This window comes from Camarhynchus parvulus, chromosome 4 (genome assembly GCF_901933205.1).
Source record: "Camarhynchus parvulus chromosome 4, STF_HiC, whole genome shotgun sequence".
Classification (NCBI taxonomy): Eukaryota; Metazoa; Chordata; class Aves; order Passeriformes; family Thraupidae; genus Camarhynchus; species Camarhynchus parvulus.
Window position 1 is genome coordinate 26,812,725 of NC_044574.1, and position 20,737 is coordinate 26,833,461.

Below are 20,737 nucleotides of genomic sequence, written 5' to 3' on the forward strand. Positions count from 1 at the left end.
TCAAAGATAGACTTAGATTGGCAACATAGGGGAGAGTTGTTCTTAGCTCGATGGGCCCATGATGCCTCAAGTCATCAGGGTAGAGATGCCACCTATAAGTGGGCACGAGACCGAGGGGTAGATCTAACCATAGACAGCATTTCTCAAGTTATCCATGACTGTGAGACATGCGCTGCCATCAAACAGGCCAAGCGAGTGAAGCCCCTCTGGTATGGTGGGCGGTGGTCCAAGTACAAGTATGGGGAGGCCTGGCAGATTGACTACATCACACTGCCCCAGACACGCCAGGGCAAGCGCTACGTGCTGACCATGGTGGAAGCCACCACTAGATAGTTGGAGACCCACCCTGTGCCTCATGCCACTGCCAAGAACACCATCCTGGGCCTGGAAAAGCAAATCCTGTGGAGACATGGCACCCCTGAGAGAATTGAGTCAGATAATGGGACTCATTTCAAGAATGGCCTTATCAACACCTGGGCCAGGGAACATGGCATTGAATGGATATATCATATCCCCTATCATGCACCAGCTGCCGGGAAAGTTGAACGGTGCAATAGACTACTTAAAACTACCCTGAAAGCACTCGGGGGGGGGACTTTTAGAAATTGGGAAATGAACCTAGCAAAAGCCACCTAGATAGTCAACACCAGAAGGTCCATAAATCGAGCTGGTCCTGCCCAGTCTGAACCACTGCACACAGTGGATGGAGATAAAGTCCCTGTTGTACACATGAAAAGTATTTTAAGAAAGACTGTTTGGATTACTCCCACCTCAGGCAAAGATAAACCCATCCGTAGAATTGTTTTTGCTCAAGGACCTGGTTGCACTTAGTGGGTAATGCAGAAAGATGGAGAAAGCCGTTGTGTACCACAAGAAAACCTAGTCTTCAGTGAGGACTGTGTGTAAGGTTTGGGTTTTGTTTGTTTGGTTTTTTTTTTGTGATACAGATGGAAATAGGAAAAGGGGTGGATAATGTTGAAGATTGCATGCAAGATGTTTTCCATTACCATCTGTATGGCTGATTACCTTGTCAAGTGAGCAGTTTGCTTTATCTCTCTCTTTGAATGACCACATTCACACCTTCCTCGGGAGGGGACCTCCGCTGATAACAGACTATTGAATATCAGTGCATGACTGATAAGAACTATAACATCCCATTGTGAGATGCTCCGCCCAGAGGGAGGAGCCAAGCACTGCTACCCCATATACTCCAAGATTCTGAAATTGCAGTTTCAGTTTATTTTCTCCACGAGATTCCCCAGAGGAACAGCAGCTACCTTTTCCTCCTGGATCTTCAGAAGAAGACTACATCCTTCTCTACAGAACCCCCTTGCTCCAACAGAACCACACCTGATACTTCAGAGGACTGCAGCCACATTTTCAATCGGACTGCCACCAGCACCCTGACCAACAGGGTGTCAGGTTGGGTTCTGACTCTGTCAGTGTTGTTCCAGTGGACTGTATTGTTTATTTTATTCTTTTTATTTCTTCCCTATTAAAGAACTGTTATTGCCTGCTCCCATATCTTTGCCTGAGAGCCCCTTAATTTAAAATTGTAGCAATTCGGAGGGGTGGGGAGGGTTTACATTCTCAATTTCAGGAGAGGCTCCTGCCTTCCTTAGCAGACTCCTGTCTTTCCAAACCAAGACAAATCAGAAACTAAGGAAAACCCACATTAAACCAACAGATCCAGATGGAAATCTCTCTGTCTTTAGCCAGGTTTGTTCTCTGGGTCTCAAACTCTCAACAAAACTTGCTGCCCTAGCATGCACCCAGGAGGGAGACCTTTCTCAGAGGAGCTAGCTAAAGCCCAGGTTTCCTTTCACATCTTCAGCTGTGTCCAACAAGAATTAGTAGTGATGGGCTTTGTTTTGGACAGTGTGAACAAGAAACTTCCTCTTGAGGCTGTAGTTCAATCTGGATGGAATGACAAATACTTCCTAGGCAGCTGGATAGAACTCCCCCAAGCTATGGAGTGTCAGGGCATGGGGTACCCAGGCACAGCCTGTCTGAGGCTCTTACATCCCCAGCTTCTAGCTAGAAGTTAGACAATAAGTGCTCTCTGTTAGCATTTTTCTTTCTCATTTGGTGGAGATTTCTGTGATTTATTCAGAAGAAAACATGACCAATCTATTCATACAATGAGAGTTTTTACATCTGTTTGTTTGTTTCTGAGGAATCAGTGAGACTGAGCTAAAGGTAAGTTGTAGTTCAGCCACAGAAACAGGTCTCCAGGCTATTCTGGGCAAACAAGATTATTTCTTTTCAGAGTTCCTGAATATCTTGGGCAGAAGGCAAAAGTGCTCTGTCGTAGTTTAAGAAACACACGGAAATATTTTCCTTCTATCTGTAATTGATGCTTTTCTTCCTTCCTATTATTAATATGGCATTATACCTTAAAATGTGCAATGAATGTGCTGCAGCAGCAATGTGCCCTGTGACTTGGCCTGCAGGCTGCTGGGGAGGCCGTGCCAGGCTGAAGGAAGGAGAAAAGCTGGAGGCTGGCAGGACCAGGGCCCCATTTCCTGCCTCGCCTGGGGACCCATTCCAGCCATTCCACGCCACAGCACTGCAGGTAGCACGGGACAAATAACTCTGGGCTCTGAGCAAGAAAGCAAATACAAAAATGACCATGAAAATTGCCCAACTGGCTAAATCTGGTTCCAGCCAGGAACTAAATTCTACCTTGAAACACTTAAATCCCATTTGGAAGGCATAGATTTACATTCCAGATGAGGAATTAATGGCTTTCGCACAATATTCTCAGCAGAGATGCCCCAGCATACCAACCTCTGTGTTTTCAGTAGATGGAATTTGTAATTCCTCCAGGAGCTGCATTCTTCCAAGTGTTACTTCTATTTTTGGACTGACTACTTGCTTTATTTAGAGGGGGGAAAAAAAGAGAAACCAAAAACCTGTGCTCTTGTCAAATTGTTGATGCTATATGAATCATCTATATAATAACACAAAACCATGCTTCTCTGTTGTGGTGCAGTTCATCATCATCACAAAGGGGTTTACAGAAAACAAACATAGATGACAGTCTGCTCTTAAGCTTCCTGTGTTTAATCCTTGTGCATATTTAGCCAGCTGAACAGTGTACTGTTGAAAAATGGATTGTTATTAAAATGTTGGGTGTTGCAGTAGCTGCAAAGTCCCATGTTTTTTTACTAATAAAAATGAATGCCATTCCTCTGACAATTTTTGTCTGCTTATCTGCAGTCATCTGCCTGCATAGCAATTGTGTGAATGTTAATGATGATCCTGAAACTTTTATGAATAAAATGTTTTTAAGACTGTTAAGACTGCCTTGTAGGCAGCAAAGCCTGTTCATTTAAATGCTTTAAAACACACATCCTTCACGAAGTATCACCAGTGGTTTTGAGCCTCGAGCATAATAGAATATAGAAATTTGTGAAACAGAAACACAGTCAAGCAGAATATAACCAATTTCCTGTAGTCTGCATGCCTATATAGCTTGTTAGTAGTGTTTCCCAAGTGGGAATAATTTACTTTCTAGTTTTCCCTGCTACCTTTTTATTGTTTATCTAGTTTGGATATTGACAAAATGTTTTGAATCACCTGGTTCCTTATGGAAATCTTGATGGTTTTAGGCTTTTTAGAAAACCGTTACAAATTGTTAACAGCAATTGCATTTGTAAAATGGTATGCAGATCCATTTCCTACTGAAAGGCAAGAAGAATGGAATACCTAGCTCTTTTAGGCATTTAAGGTCTGCAAAACCCACTCATAAGGATAACCCTCTGATGAGCTGCTCCTTGCTCTAAGGAGCTCTGCTCTCCTCCACGATCCCTCTCATGTGAGCTGGCAGCAGGTTATCATCTCCTCTCACAGGCATCATTTGCTAGGCTAAGGGAGACTGTCTTTCCTCCTCTTCTTGTAAAACCATCATTTCCCCTCTGACTGCCCTCACAGCCCCTTGCTGTACCACTGGTACCTGGAAGACCTGAGCCTGGTACTGCAGGAGCTCCCACCCATCCCATCACCCTTTCTTGCCAGGTACTTGGCCTGACATGATCTACTGCCATGCTTGCAGTCCACATATTCTGGTTGTCTCTTTTCTCCTTGGTTTAGGGAAGGACTTGGCCCCAGGCTGTGAAGAAGAAGAAGGCTCAGAGATGTGATGAGCCTGACGTAGGCTGAGATGTGGTTCTCAGTCTTCCTGCCCAAGTTGTTCCAGTGTCCTGAGGGATTTGATGCTCATTCAGGTAGAGAGTGAAGGACTCCTGTGTTTCAACTGCTCATCTCAAACTTCAGGGCTGCAGTCTCTGCTTCAATCCAGTGTGTTTATGGGACTTTGCCACAGAGAATTTGAATGTATAAATTATTGAGCAATTTCAAGGTGAGGTAGCAACTGGAAGGAGTTGGAGTGGCAGGTACATGCTGGGCTTAGGCAGCCTAGTTCACTTGGAGTTTGAACTTTTCTCATGCATCTTTGCTATACACCATAATAAGCTTATGAAAGAGTTAGTAATTCCTGTAAAAAGGGAATGCTTCCTGTGTTGCAGCATGGGCTGATTAATTGAGGATTTAAAAGAAATGCAGAATAACATCCAGATCTTCAAGTGTATTTAGGTTCTCTGTTCCTATGGGCAAATAGAACAGGAGATGCAAGTATGACAGGAGATAGTGTAATGGTAGGATATTATGCAATTAAGGCTCTAATAAAATGCATATGCCTGTGGGAGGATGAGTTAAGGTTGCCCAGGCAATCTTATTTCTGGCATTATCTATATTTTCTGCAATTGACTTTGCAACCTACACATTCACGCATCATAGCTTTCTGTTGTACTATGCAGCTATGACTTGAATTTACATTCTTCTTGCTAAAAAAGTTATATTAGAAATTTAAAGTTTACAGTACCTTATAACTTCAGCACAAGGCCAGCTCAAGCCATGTTCAGCGAGGGTGTGTGCCATCCTGGCTGAAACCCTGAGCAGGGCAGGACATGAACACCCAAGGCCACTCACCAGCTGGCCAGTTGCTGCATGCCCAGAGGTGCCAGCTGAAATTTGGGGAGGTGATAATCAAAACACTGCCTTCCCTCGCTGCAGTTTCAGGGATGCAACGTCTGGGTGGCAACTCCACAAACTTAAAGGATCTGCAGAGGTTAGACTTGAAGAATGAGTATGAAACAAACTCTTCATTTACTTAGCAACTGAGAGAAACTGTACCAGCCCCAGAACTCCTCTGCCAGTGTCAACATCATCCTGCAGTTGGCCTGGCACAGTAGGACTTGTCACTGACCTTCCCTAATGCAACCCAGGCATTAGCCTCTTGATGAACTGACTCTGTTGTGAATCAGGTGAGATTGAGAGAGGTTGGTAATGTGGCTTTAATCCCATAGCTTTTAGAAGGCTTAATATAGATCCTGAGGCATTCCTAAAATGACAAACAAAAAATTTGCTATGTTCTCTCATATACCTTTTTGAATGAAGTATTAGAGATTGTATTAATTCAAGACATTTTGCCATTGGGGCTTTCCCCCCCACTTTTCAGATCAAACAAGCACTCTGTGTGCAGAACAACCCCTTGTACTCTGGGAGCACAAACCAGCACAAAAAAATACTGACAGCAGATGGGCAGCCCGGAATGAAAACCAAAACCTTTGAGCTTTTCACTTCTTGGATTAGAGTTTGGTACCATTACATAAAGAGGAAATGGGAAAAAAATGCAAGCTTAAAAGAAGATAAAATCTGATTAAAATGCAGACTAATATAATTGCAGAACATTACTCAGGCTTTCTTGTGGAGAGAGAAAAATGTCTGCTATTGTGGTGCTATAGAAACTACCTCGGGCCTGTGAGTAGGTGAGAGTGCATGGAGCATGTCGTTCCCTCTCTCCCGCCTTTCTCTCCCCTGGAATGAAGATCATATCTTGCTCTGTAAGCTTGGATTTGCTGGCCAGAAGATCTCTCCCAGTACAGAGAGAAGTTGTTTTCCTGCCTATGTAGTTTCTTTTAATATCTCTGCTCCCTCCCTCTTTTGTTTTGCTCTTGGAAGGTGGTGCAGGGCTGTGTTGGAGGAGGGATAAGCTCCAGTCTTCTCACGCGTTTCACAGGGGATGGCTCACTTGGCTGGAAAAGTTGGGAGCATGGAACACGTGTTGTGCCATGGAAAGGGAGCTTTCTTGTATTTGCTCTTACAAAGCCACAGAAAGATCTCACAGTGCTTTGGAAAGTAAATGGCCAGCTTTGACCATGTTTCTGCACACTGTGTCCACAGCACTTGTTTCTCTGAGGAACCGAACTGGAATTATCAAAGCACTAGGTAACAAAGCAAGGTTTACTCCCTGGCTGTCGATGGAAGTGTCTTTATAGGAAGTGTAAAACCACATACAAACATACCCTCTGTCCAGGAGCATAAAATAAGCCCAAGGAATGTGTCCCTGAACTGTGGAATTGTTTTCCTACCAACTCTGCCCCCATGACCATCTGGGCTAATCTCTGACAGCAGTAATTTCTGCCTAAAAGGACAATATAAGAAATTTTTTACTGAAAAGACTGATGGATGAGAAAGCCTGTCCACACCACATTAGAACTCTTTCTGGTCCACAATACTTAAGAAATTTGTGCAAATTTTGAGAAGATTATTTACTGCTGCTAATGAATTCCAAGATAGCATAAAGTACTGGAAAATACATCTCCTCTTTTATAAATGCATCCTCCTTTTTATTACAGATGTAATTTTAGTTTTTGTTTCAGTGCCTTCTTACAGAAATTGACTCAGTGACTCAAATATGCATTTTACAAGAACATATTTTTATCTCAATTTTTCCAGAAGTTCCACCTTTCAATCTGGCTGATTGTTTTGCTTTTGGTATTTTGAGACAGAGGAAGAAGATTCCATTCTCCAGGTATTTTAGCACCTTCATCCAGTCCCTAATTAATCATCTCCTTTACAAAACCAGTTTACTGAGGTGTTGTCTCATTTTCATCATCCTTTCCCATTTCCCCTTTTTGTGGTTTATACCACACCCCTTCATGTGTTGGAGACACCACGGCTGTATGCATTGCTATATGCTAACACACTTATCTATGGAATGATATTAGAACACTCTCTGTAGGCCTTTAGAAGGGATCATGGAATCTCATTGCCCCTGAAGTCAATCACACCACGTATCTCCTCCTATAAAAACCTCCAGCTCAATTTTACAGAAGTTAGGCTTGATTTTCCTCCTTCCACTCTTGTTAGAGATCTGTTCTGATGGTTTGCTACTCTGACTCAGTTTATACCCACTTATTCTTATGCTGACATTGGCCCTCAGTTTTAACTTTCCTGGCTCATCCATTTTCTAAGCCCCACTTTTGTATATTTTTTTTGTCTCAACTGGTCTTACCTGAGCCATGAGCTTTACTTTCTCTCTGATTCTCCTTCCAAGAGAGGCAGGCAGGGGGGAGTAGGCAAGCAGCTGTGTGGTACTTAGTTGCTGACTGGGCTTAAACCATGACAAACACAGATTTACTCTTGACTGGCTGACAGAATCACACACTGTACTGCCGATCTTTCCTGAAATTACTTACCTGACATTGCTGGGTTTACACTTCCCTTTTTAAGCAGCTCCTACTCATCTCAAGATTAACTAGTCTCTCTTATCCAAATGCTGATCTTATAGCCAATGGAAGATTTTTTTTTATTAATCTCTGCATGTCATTAATGTTATTGAATTTAATTATATTTTCATTAAATCTGTTCCAAGAGACGTACAGTTTGTCCAATATACTAACTACTCCCAGCTCTGTCAACAGCAGATTTCATTAGCTTGCTTGTGTTCTTGATGATACCATTGTAATGAAAACATGAAGGATGACAGGAGCATTGATGAATCACACAAAGCACTTTCCTTCAGTCTGACACCTCCCATACAAAACAACCCTCTGTCATTGTCTCCTGATCTATATGCTCTTCTGCTTCAACAGCTGTTTCCTGTCTGGACAGCACCAGATATTATTGATCTCAAATAGACTACATCTACTCCACTTCATTTCTTGAAGAAAAAGGGAAACACAAAAAGATATCTTGCTGGAGCAACATCTCATGTAATTGCATACCTTATTTTTATTTCATTTATTCTCATGTCTTGAATTACTCTTTCCTTCAAAATTTGTCTAGATTATTGTAAAGTATTTCCCTCCCTTTCTTCAATGCAAGTATTCCAGAATGACTTGAGTGCTAGAGTGAAAGTTTGTGCTCCTTTCACCCTCAACTACGCATGCTTGGCCTGTTTGCACACTGGACAAGATTGTTTGCTTTCCTCCACTATAGTAATTAACCACAACTTTCTTCCCATTACTCATCTTCCTTCTGCATCCATCTTTATTAAAACTAGAAGCAAAATACTTCTTGGTTTTCTAAATATTGCTAGACTTCCTTCAATCTGTATGCCCTTCTCACCACAGGACTGCACTGCCCTGTTTCTTTTTTCCTGGTTGAGGTAACTACTCCTAGCTGACGTTATTTATCTTCTGCATTTCCTCATCTTGAGGACAAAATTTTCTTGGGAGAGTGATCCTCTTCACTTTCACCTTTAGGTTTTTTATTTCCAATGACCTTAATTACAAAGATGCCAGATAATCTTCTATGAGACCCCTCCCTTTGCTCAAGGTACAATGTCCAGATAATTTCTGCAGCACTGGCATGAAGAAATCCAGTCTTTTCTTCGCATTCAAGTCCTTGAGTCCTTCAGCCTTGTTGATTAATTTCTAATTGCGTCTTGTGCTCTTTACCCTTTTGACTTAGAATACCTTTCTATAAATCTGTTTTATCTATTTCTTTTAAACTGCACCTCTGAAACAATTTTCCCCCCCCATGACCATAGTAGCCTTACAATACACCCACTACCCACAAAGCTAATCCACCATCACCTCTGCTGTTGGCCTGGTGGCTGGCAAGGAGGGCAGCTCCTCTCTTGCACCCAGCACTGCTCAGCCCCAGGTGTGCTTCACAGTCTGCTCGCACCTCTCACGGCAAGGCACGGCAAGGCAGGGCAGGGCAGGGCAGGGCGAGGCAAGGCAAGGCAGGGCATCGGGAGGTGTGGGGCGGCAGGGTTAGGTGTGTGACCTAGACTGGCACCCACAGGGCCGATGTAGCCGCCAGCCTGGGCACCAGCCGGGTGGCTGAGCCTTTATGGATGCCCTGCGCGTTTCGGTCAGCCTGGCGGGATTTTGGGAGTAGACGGTGGAGCTGAGATCTTCGGAAACGCTCGATCGGCCGCCGTCAGGGTGCTGCGGGTGTTTGACTCCCAAAGAGCGGGGAGGTCACACACAGACACAACCTCCTCATTTCTGCTATCCTCCCCCACCCGAGGCGCGGGGTCCGCCGCGCCCCCCGCAGCCGCTCACCCTGCCCGGCATGGGCAGAGCGCGGTCCGGGCGTGTTTCGGGGCGTGTCTCGGGGCGTGTTTCGGGGCGTGTCTCGGGGCGCGGCGGGGCGGTGTTCGGGCGCTCTGAGTGGCCGCCAGGGCCCGGGGCGGGACGCGGGGGCGAGAAAAGGGCCGGGGGCCCGGCGGCGGCAGCTCGGGCGCGGGTGGCGGCCGGGATGCGCTTGACGCAGAGCATGTGCACCATCGCCGAGTGCGCGCCCGGCGGCGACAGCCCCGCCACCGCCCGGCCCCGCCTCGTCAAGATCGCGGTGGTGGGGGGCAGCGGCGTGGGCAAGACAGGTGAGGGGCAGCGCCGGGCCGGGGCGGGCGGGAGGCTGGCGGCGGCGGAGCGCGGCTAATGGTGCCTGTCTGTGCCTGCCCGCAGCGCTCGTGGTGCGGTTCCTCACCCGGCGGTTCATCGGTGACTACGAGCGGAACGCAGGTAGGCGGGCGGCGAGCGGCTTTGTTCCTTCCCGCCGGGCTGGGGTCGGGCGGGGGCACCGCGGGGCGGGGGGCGCGGCCCCGGCCGCTGTGCTGCCGGCGGGTGCCTCCCCTGAGGCTGCCTGGGCTGGGGCTGCGAGCCCTGAGAGAGCGCAAACCCCAGCGCTGAGCCGGGCACAGGTGGGGAGGGCAGAGCTCGCTCGCTCCCCCCGGGGCTGCGGGCCCTCGGCAGGGGCTGGCAGCGGCCCGAATCCCCGGGGTTCCGCGGCTGCTGGAGCCCTGAGAGCCCCTTCCCTGCCCCGTCTGCTCGCAGCCCTCGGAGAGGGGCACGCCAGGCACAGCCACCCGCGGTTTGTGGTGGCAGCTGCTCTAGAGATGGGTTGTACTGCGTGTCTCGGGCAGAATTCGCTTTAGGTGGTGAAAGTACTCCTTTTTTAAAGGAATCTTTTAGCTAAAACAAGAAAACATTCTGTGAACCTACTGTTGTATTGTTCTCGGCAAACTGAGTGCCAGCAGCTGCATGGACTAGGCAGAGCCAGTCAGGGGAAAATGGAGAGGTGATGTTGCCTACCTCATTCAGTGAGTACAGTGCAGAGAATGAACTGATGCAGGTGTAAAATAGACAGCTTTCTGTTGGAGAAATTACTTGAAAAAGCCAAACAACAACCAGCCCAGGAAATCTTACAGGCCAGCCAACAGGTAGCCAAAAAATGTATTTGTCTTTGTTTAGGGCAAATTTGGGAGAAAACTTTAAAAGGGGAGCTTTGCTAAATGATGGAAATACTAAATGACAAGAAAACTGCTTTTCTGTGTAATGAAAGCTGGTTATTTTGCACTCTCCCCTTTATCATTCAAGATAAGACAGTCTTTAAGAATGTTAAAAGTTCCAGGTTGCCTACCATTTAATGCCCAGCTTCACTACAAGTAAATTCATTATTTAATCCTAGGTTTCTAGTAATATCATAAATATTGTTAACACCCAAAAAGCTTATAGCACTGGTTTCTTGCTTCATGACGGGTGATATGACTTTCCCTACACAACCAATGGGCAGCAGAAGCAACATTTGTCTGTAGAGTGGTGACTGTACTTGTGAACCTGTTGGTGTTCTTGTCAGGTAATCTCTACAGCAGGCACATCCAGGTAGATGGAGAGATGTTGGCTATCCAAGTGCAAGATACTCCAGGAGTTCAGGTGAGCTAGATGCAACCATGCTACCAGAGTAGCTCTAAAGGTTTGTGCGCTTGCACCCCGCTGTGCAGCATCTTGTTATGGTCTTTCTGTAGAATATTTTGCTGTGTGTTTCAGAGTTTGGTGTTCTTTGTGGGAGAGGTGGTAACTTGTGTTTGAACCAGTCAAGCCAGCTGTGTTGAGACTGTTTCAATGAATCATTTGTTCATTGGAGGCCCGTTACTTTTGAGTGGCTGAATTACTGAAGTGCCTCGTTCCTGTATATTGGGAACACTAGGCACAAACCCAGAAACAATTTGAAGTGGTATATGTGAAATATGGTATATGAGAAAATAAATGTCATGACCACTGCCCAACAAGCTTCATGAATGTGTATGACAAAGTGAAGTCTGCTACATTGTGGCTGTGCTCATTAGTGTGTCACAGGCTGAAGTTTTAAATGTATAGACCTGAGTAATGCTGGACTGTTGCCTTTTTGAACTGGGCAACACTCCAGGTCTAAATGCTTCCAGCTCATATCTTTGCTTCCCCAGACTTACTGTCTAGCCAGTTAATTTCCCATTCTGTGGAACTACAAAGTCTTTCTCCGCATGCAGAACTACTCAGGTCAATTTTCCTTTGAGTATAGCAAACTCCAGTGTTAAATTCCAGCTTTTTGCAGCTGAATCAACATCTGCATTTACTCGCTATGCTCAGATTAAGTTCATACTTACCATGTGAAATCCAAATATATGTCTGAAGCTGTAAAATGCTATTTGGCTTTACAGAGTCCTGAAGACAGGTTCCTTTAATCTTTTGTGACTTCAGCTATCTAATTTGAGACCATTCATTTTTCAGATCCATGAACACAGTCTGGATTGTAATGAGCAGCTGAACAGATGCATTCGCTGGGCAGATGCCCTGGTGATTGTCTTCTCCATCACTGACTATAAGAGCTTTGAACTACTCAGTCACCTTTACCATCATGTTCGACAGCTGCATCCAGGGAACATGGTCCCTGTCGTCATTGTGGCAAACAAAGCTGATCTCTTGCATATCAAAGAGGTGGAGCCTCAGCAGGGACTTCAGCTGGCCAATATGCTGGGCTGTACTTTCTATGAAGTATCTGTCAGTGAAAACTATAATAACGTCTTCAATGCTTTCCATCTCCTCTGTAAAGAAGTCAATAAACAGCAAATAACCAGCACCCCTGAGAGGAGGAGAACCTCTCTTATTCCACGGCCAAAATCGCCCAACATGCAGGATCTGAAGAGAAGGTTTAAGCAAGCTTTGTCTGCCAAAGTGAGGACTGTCACTTCTGTTTGACAGCACTGCCCTTGGTCTACCCAGTGTTTAGCTTGAGATTGAAACCTAGGGTGTTTAACACTGGCACATGTAGAATCCAAGGTATTGTGAAAGGAGGATGGTTTGAGTAGCCTTTTGCATGGTAGAAGTCTTAAAGCAGTTGCTTAAAAAAGGAACAGTATCAGATTAGAAAAGGGGGAAAAAGACCATAAAACCACCTGAAAAAGTTGTACTTTGCAACTCACTGAACAGATATTTTCATTTGGAAAGGGACCTTTTCAGTAAATGAAACCATTTGCCCTTTTCCCCAGTTGGACAGATTTGGCTTTCATTTGTGCAGAAACAACTTTTTTGCTGTAACTCAACTTGAGCAGGGAAATGCCCTGAACTGCAGGTCCCTGTTCAGAAGTAACTGCTTGAGTTTTGTTCTCACATGGATGAAGGACAGCATGATGCAACTGTTTAATTTTATTGCACAGTAGAACTGGCTTTCTGTGTATTTCAAAACAAATAAGCAAACATCAAATGGTTCTGTAAAAATAAGTGTAAAATAAGTGGACAGGACTGAGCATCAAGACTGTAAACAATGGTCTTTGTTTTTTACTAGCCATGTTATTGCTGACAACTTGACCTCACTCTTTGTATGCAAAGCTATTGTCCACAGGGTGTAAACATATCTAATTGCAAACAACTTTTACTGTCTTAAAAAAGTACTTTCCAGACTAAATGATCCAACATGGAGCTTCTGAGGAATGTGTGTGGAGTGATAGTCTAATACAGATGCCATTCTAAGACATCCTTTTTTCTCTTTCTCTCCTGTGTGCAGTAGATGCAAAAAGAACAAAAGGTGTAAAGCATGGCTGGCTCCAGGCAATGAAGCTGATGGCTTGTTCTGAGCTGAGCCAGACCCTCTTCATTCTTAAACATATGGCAAATTTTATATAAATACTTAATTCTTTTTAATATTGAACCAATGGAGTTCAGAGCCTAAGGGCCTTATACACATGCACTTTAAAAAGCCAGTCGTGCTTTTGTTTAAACTGTAACTTATTTATTTTGTGTACAGTTACTCCTCCTAGGGAGTGGACTTTTCATTCTTACTGCCTGGTACAACATTAAATTTTTGAATTGCATATTTCCTTGTGTGTTCTTTGGAGGTGAGAAACGAGGAGTAACAACCAGTGAAATGTTGGGACAAAGTAATTGCTTTCTTAAGGTAGTTAACATACCCTGCAGAAAACAGCAAGGTGTCCTTTCCTGCCTATGCTGTTGCTTTATTAGCATAAACCACAGGGGTTTTGCTCTCACAAATGCTTTACAACTTCCTTTTAAGAAATTCCTGTAGGAGAGGAACTGAATAAGGCAGAGACCTTTCAAATTAAAATGGGATTCTTCATTTCCACTTGTCAGAAATACTTTGGTTTTTAGTGAGAAAGGAATAGTGTGAGGTAGGTCAAAACCTGGAAGAACATGAACTCTATGTGACTGCCACTTTCTTTAAAAAAATTGTTTTGAGCTATATCACTGTGAAGACCTTAATCAAATTGCAAGTCTTCAACTATCTTTTTCATGTTTCAGGTACCTTTACTAAAAGCCTGCCTGAGAGGGATGTTTGTGTTGGTACTAGGCTGATGGCCATACAGGCTCACCTTGTTAGCACACAGCTGCAGTAAGTGATGCAGGGATACTCTGACAGGGTCCCTGATGATAATCTTTTGGACCTTGAGTTACTTACTAGCCAAGTGATTTAGGATTGGAGTTGCAAACAAAACTGAGCTTCCCCTTCCACTCTGAGCTTATACCAAATAGTGCTTAGCTTATTAATAGAGAAGTAAATCAATTTCCTAAGAGTAGCTTTATGTTTTCTCTTTTTTTGCCTTCTGAGAATTGCTTGGTATTGCAGGCAGAGGACTCAGACACTCTTTGATATGGTCTTGCACCTGCCCATGCAACTTTCTTTTGTACTGTTTCTACTCACATGGTACTGGCAGAAGCTCCCTCATCCCTTCACCTTTTCCCCCAGCACAGGGTCCCTGTAGCTGCTCCAGCTATTTCCTACAAATAAATAAGCCTACTATTGCACTAGGGCCACTGGAAAGACTCCACTGTACTTCTGGTCCATAAGCAGCATCAATTACCACAGCTGTGGCCCCACAGGCTGAGAAGATTCCTCCAAAGTGTGTGTGGGCCTGGGAAGCTAGTGTCTGTCAGTCTGTCTCTACTTGACCCAGAGGAAGTGCAAGATCACTGGTGTACAGCGGGTCTTTAGATGGCCGAGTCAGAGACCTGAGGGCATTTGATGAAAGAGAGGTGAGGGGGTGAAGACCACAACCAGCAGCTCCATCAGCTCAGGAAAGCAGCAGCATCTCAGAGGTGTGAGTACCTGAGCTCAGCAATGGCACTGAACACAGGCAAGCCTTTCTGCTATGAGCAGAGTTTAGGAAACGTTCTAGGACCAAGACAGACGGCCTAGATTCCTAGGGACAGCCAAATAATGCAAAAGTAAAAGGGATTGTAGGAATATGCAGTTCTGGTATGTGTAGCTCTGCATACTAGGAGAAAAGGAGAAGGCAGATTAGATTTGGCATTGTGAGAGCATTGCTTTATTGATTACGGAATTTATGAAACAACTATATTCTATGAAAGATTGAACAGTACAGAATGACAGAAAAACCAAGAGACCAGCTACTTGCTTTCCAGTTTCTCTATTCAAACTATTCCTTGAGCTTTTAATATTGCAATCTCATAGCATTTCTCATTTTTTCTAGCACAAAGTTCCATTCTATAGTAATTCTTATAAATTTCTCTTCCATAGAGGCGACATTGTCCATGCTTTATAATCAGTCCATTGTTTCCTTCCAGCCACTCAAAATTGAATTTAAACCAAAACGTAGCCTTTTCTGAAGACCATTGTAAACATTTAGGAGAACTAATGCTAGCTAGTGAACAAAATTTAAAAAACTACTTCCCAATTATTCCACTCTGGCATAATAAAGGATGGTATGATAGAGTGAATGTCACTTAATTTCACATTCTCATCTCAGTGTAAGCTGTAGTTGTAGCATTACTTGGATGAAGTAAGAGGATGCAGCTTTAGAGCTCCACCATTTTATGTTGCAATTAGGAAATCTCGGGGCTATATGCAATTACAATCTCTATTGGCTGCTGCTCTTTCATCACAGATTGTAGTAAGATTTTATAAAGAAAAGTTATGTAACTTTGATTTGCAGCTATTTCATGATCATAAAATAAAAATAAAAGCTGTTTTCTAATCATGCTGTTCAGAAATCTAGCTCAAGAAAGAATCTGTGCTGTGGCCTCTTGAAAATGGGATCATGCCCTTTTTAAAATTTTTTGTTCCTTCTTTTTTAAATGCATGTGAGGGGAGGATTCTTTCAGGGTTATCATCAAACCATCACAGCCCATATGGCCTCCTGCATAAATCTACAGAGATGTGTGCCATCAGAAACTGTCTTTTCTTCTGGGACTGTGGGTGGAGAAACTAGAGCAGGAAACGGAAAGCTGAGAGAGAAGCAGCCACATAACCCAGCCCTTGAGTCTGGCTCTGCTTCCCTGCCTCTAACAGTCCTGCTGAGAGAGCATGGCCAGGCTGGGAGCTGTGTGCCAGCCAAATCAGGGCTGTGTTCCATGATCTCTCTGGAGTGAGGGACAAAGTAAGAGCAGATGCTGTTAACATTGTATAAGGCACACGTCTTGCAAGGTAGCATGACAGAGGGTGGATTTTGCTAGCCTCTCACTCTCAGCAGCATTTCCCACCAGCAAGCCCAGCAAAACCATCAGAAGAAACAGTACTGCTTGGGGAGTGCAAATGGTGCACCACCTGGTTCTCAGCTGCTCCTTTGCTAGGGAATGATTACAATCACCCTCACCATGCTGAGTGAGGCTGGGAGTGATTCAGCACCGTGCAGTGCTATTGTCAAGGAGGGGAGGTTTGTTGTCGGACAAATGGGCCATTCTGAAGAGCTGCCCGTGAGCTGAAGGTGTTCCCTTGCAGCCAGATACCCAGCTGTTTCACTTGCAGCTGTAATTGCAGCAGTTGACAAGTCAGTTTTTGGAGAGCTCTTGAGAAGAGTGACAGAGCAGGGATTTGATGTTTCCAGGCAAGGCACTCATCTTCTCCACAGCCTCCCCCGTCAGATACGAGCGTCAGGCTGGAGACGGTCTGAGGCAAACAACAGCTCAACAGCACTGTGTGGTGTCAGGAGCACAGAGGAGAGCACAATTACCTGAAAGAAGGTGAATGAGAAGCAACAAGTCAAGCTGAAAGGGATTGAGACGGTACTAATGAGCCATAGACAGTAGCTGTTTGCTTTACCCAGCTCTAGGCAGGCTGTCTGCCTCTGGTGTTTACTGATAGAGCAAGGCACCTTGTCCAGCAAAACTGTCTGCTCACTAATAACTGCAGTTAAACCACTTTAAGGAGCATAATGACTGCCAGCATTGTATGCTTAATGAATGTGTGCTTTGACACATTTCTACCCACATTTCACCTGGTGATTTATTGTGACTGCCAGTGCATTTACTGAGGCACCAGCTGATGAAGCTGTGGTTTCCTCTCCTACAGCACAGATTTGAGTGATGCCTGTTTCCTCTCAGTTGAAGGTAAGGTGAGCACCACAGAAGTGCCTGCTGCAGGAAACCAGACTCCCGGTTCCAAACCATCTTTTCAGACCAGGCACAGGCTGTTGTGCACATCAGGCTCAACCTTGAGCACTGTCAGATGTTATCACTTTGGTTTCTTCCAGTTTTTAATCCCAGACAGGTCTGATGAATGAAACCATTGCTCGCTACAACCATGATACACATCCTGCTAGGTGCAGGTATCTGTTTTCCCTGAGTGAAAACCAGTATGTAATTATGAGGTGTGAAGGCTTCTCTGCAAAGCAAAGCTATCATCCAGGAATGAGTGTGTACACTCTTGCTGTGAGGAGCTAAGCCAGGGTTGAAATCATAGGACACTGCTCTTACTGAGCCCCTAGTTTAGCAGTGTCCATAGGGTCAGGATTGCAGGCTGGGATCTGGGGGCAGATTTGATCATTCTAGCTCACTTGAAAATGAAAAACCAAGGAGAGGAAGCACAAACATCAACAACAGAGTATTTGTGTCCATCTACTGCAGCAGCTATCAAATGCCTTGTGCTGTCCATCATGTAGCTTAAGTATGTGGTAATGCTGCATTTCAACTTTTTTTGTTGCTCTTTCTTTCATCTTTTCACTTCAGATACTGAAAAGATCCCCTCTGTATTGGTGATAGCCTCGCCCTCACTTCTCCTCTTCCCTTGTCCTCCCACACAATCTGCAGCAAACTGACACTGATTATCTCTTCCTTCATAAGCCTGAAAAGTCTCTGTAACTTGCAGATACCAAAGGCTGACACTGTCTTACTTATGTTACATGAGAATCAGACTATAGCACAGTATGTTCTCATCTTGTTATCATGCAGCTTTAACTCTGAAAAACACGAAGGGACATGTTACTAAAGTTTTTCTAGTGTACAAGCCAAACATCAACAATAGCCACTGACCGATAAAAGCAATTTCTTCTTGGAGTCCTACCACTGAATCCTCAGGGGATTTGTGCAACAAATAGCAAGCACAGAGCGAAAAATGAGATCTCCAACTTTAATGTCTCAGAAAAGATGCCTGAATACAGCAGGACTTCTTTCCCTCCAGTATCTCCAAGGACTTGTTGAGGGGGATAAATGTGAATGTTTGTTCTTTCATTTTTACAGAGGAGAATTGCCCAGATAAGCAATGTCCATCTCTTCTCCAGGCAGCTCTCTTCAGGACAGTCCTTTGCAGCCCTTCTCCTTGTTCCGTACTTCATGCCTGTCTTTCACCCTTCACCTGAAGGGCTATCCCCTCCTAGTGGCAGCCAAGGTGGAAGAGCCAGAAGCTCCCATCCTGACCCACTGAACTCCAATGGGAGGTTTCCCCACAGCACACCTGAAGGCAGGGAAGGATGCAGCTAGCATCTAAAGGGGCATCTGAAAGTTTATCAGTCTGCTGGCCTCAGCCACGACCACATAGATGGTTGTCATGTTGGGAGAAGGGAGGGAGAAACATTCTCTCATGCTCTTTCTCCTTTATTACTCTCCTGATAAGCATAAAAAGAGAAATAATTTCTTCCTTCAAAAATAGGATACTTCTCACTAGTTATGGGGAGCTATTTACCACCATCCAAAACCAATGGTGCATAGGAAACACTATATTTCTTTGTGCTTGTCCATGAGAAATAAAATTGTCATTCAGATTCAGAGGCAGAACAGTTCCGTGGATGGAAACATGTGTCTCTTATTCCACATTTAAATGTCATTTGCTTCAACTCCAAACAGTTGCTGAAGTAATCAGTGCATCCTATCAGTTTTTCTTCAATTCCGTTACTCAGTTTTTGTACTTACACATTTCTCCAGTTTTCCAAGAGCCAGTAATTAGTATAAATGTTAGTGCTTTGTTTGACTGGAAGGGACTTGGAAGGCCAGTGTTTCCCTGAAGCCTGAACCTGACTGCCTGAACAGCATAAAAAGGCTCTGTTAAATCCTGGCTTGAATTAGATAAATGCCTGGCTTTTTGAAAAGAGAATAATCCTAAACAGGTGGTGCATATTCACAACTATAGTGCAAAATCCAGGTAAAGCCAACAAACTTACAAACTTTATTTTTTGTGAGAGATTTGCACAACTGCTTAGTTTCTTCTTTCTCTTCCTCCTCCCACCTCTCCCCCAAAGTTCTTTCACCTCTAACACAGTGCAGTTGGATAAAGAGCAAGATGCAGCAAAAGCTTAAAATGCTTTAGGAATCTGCCTCAGAGGGTGACCTGCTGCCAGGGTTAAGCCAAAGCAAAGCAACACCAGATCCCATGTCACCACTGTCAAGCCTTAAGTCCCTCTAGAAAGCTAGTTGAAAATCTCCCTGCATAGTTCTCAACCAACTCAGATGTTAACCCTCTGTTTATCTTTCAGGGTGTCTTAATACATTTTGTGTGTGGATTAACTTGTCCATCAGTGTGTCACAACTCAATTCCCCTCCAAGAAGGAAAATATAGTTTGCTATTTTGAGGAGATTAGCAGCAGACTAATGGGGAAGAAAGCTGTTATCAGATTTAAAAAAACCCTGCTAAAATGGTACTCCATCTTACAAAATACTGCTTGAGACTGCCTTGCAAAGACAACTGAAACATGGAAACACATGTCAGACTAAGGGGCTGCTTTGCCTGTGGTTGGCTCCATTTTGCTAATGATTTCTCAATAATCAAAACTGCCTTCCACAGGACTTGAAAACAAGATGTTTGCCAGCCACCCTGGAAACCAGATTTATGTTTATGATGCAGCTGGTTACACAGCACTTTAGAGTCTTTGTATTACCCTATGTATCTGCAGTACTCAACAGACACCCGTTTGGTCCTCCACAATTAATGATGATTTTAAACATCTCAGGTACCAACAGAGCCCACTCTCCTCCTCCTCTCCCTCCTCCATTCAGGTGACAGTTACTGTAGTCAAGTTCTGCTGCCAGAGAGTGGATGAGGCAAAGATCAGCCACATGGACATTACTGAAACCTCACTGTGGGAACCATTCTCCTTCCAGGAGTCCAACAGCACATTCAAGGAATGCAGAGACTTGGGGCTTTCTCCACACAACCTGCTTCAGGCTACTTAGGGTCTAGTGGTCAGCTATCAGAGACATCTGGCCAGACACAGGAACAGTACAGCTGTATCCAGGTTAATTTATTTTGCTCCTCACCATTGCTAATTGCAGGATTACCACTGGTAAATCACTAGGTGATACTCAGGCTCCTGAGTATCCCTGCACTATGTCGTGCAGATGGATGACCAGGGACCCTGTAGCTTTTTGGACAGCAAATGTTTCTGTTTATAAAGAACACAAAGAAACTAATCTCTTGAGACAGGATGGAAGCTACTTCAAATTAATGCTAGTCTGTTCTGAACTCTCCAACCTGAGTCTGAACTTTTGTTGCTGACTATAATGTGAAAAAACAAACCCTTGGTGCCTGAATACTTGTTGCCTACAGATGTTTCACAGCAAAATCCTAGCATCATTCTGCCCGTATGGTTGTGGCTTTCTGTAGGTTTGGTACCAGTGCTATAGGGAACACTATTTGATGAATTTTCATAGTTTCTTAGCTGTTTGTACCTGGGTACCAGGTTTGCGTGTTGCTACCAAATCCTTCACCATTTTGACCTCGGAGACTGACACTCCTCCAACCATAAAGATGATCAGAAGAGGATGATCACCAGGGTGAGGGCGATTCACCTGGAAAATGAAGAAAAGCATTATTTGTACTTGCTTCATCTAGGTCCAAACCTATGGATTATCAGTGATTGGCTCCCTAGTGGAAGACCAAAGAGGAAGCTCAGAAAGAAATATTAATGGAATGCTGTAGCAGCTGAGAGGGAAATCAA

The 20,737-nt window shown here is 44.4% G+C and overlaps 2 protein-coding genes across 2 annotated transcripts in view; one reads left to right on the forward strand and one right to left on the reverse strand.

Annotated features, from left to right (window-relative positions):
- The first annotated feature begins 9,505 nt into the window (after positions 1 to 9,505).
- Positions 9,506 to 13,429, forward strand: RASL11B (RAS like family 11 member B). Its single transcript, XM_030946854.1, has 4 exons — positions 9,506 to 9,682; positions 9,768 to 9,824; positions 10,939 to 11,015; positions 11,850 to 13,429. Exons 1-4 carry the CDS (start codon positions 9,559 to 9,561, stop codon positions 12,315 to 12,317), a joined length of 726 nt encoding a protein of 241 aa, XP_030802714.1. The 5' UTR covers positions 9,506 to 9,558; the 3' UTR covers positions 12,318 to 13,429.
- A 1,428-nt stretch (positions 13,430 to 14,857) lies between these two features.
- Positions 14,858 to 20,737, reverse strand: part of SCFD2 (sec1 family domain containing 2) — a 187,877-nt gene continuing 181,997 nt past the window's right edge. The window contains exons 8-9 of the mRNA XM_030946849.1: positions 20,469 to 20,588; positions 14,858 to 16,543 (exon numbers count right to left, since the gene is read on the reverse strand). Coding sequence (XP_030802709.1) covers positions 16,451 to 16,543; positions 20,469 to 20,588 — 213 coding nt within the window. The 3' untranslated portion in view covers positions 14,858 to 16,450. The remainder of the gene's footprint in view (positions 16,544 to 20,468; positions 20,589 to 20,737) is intronic.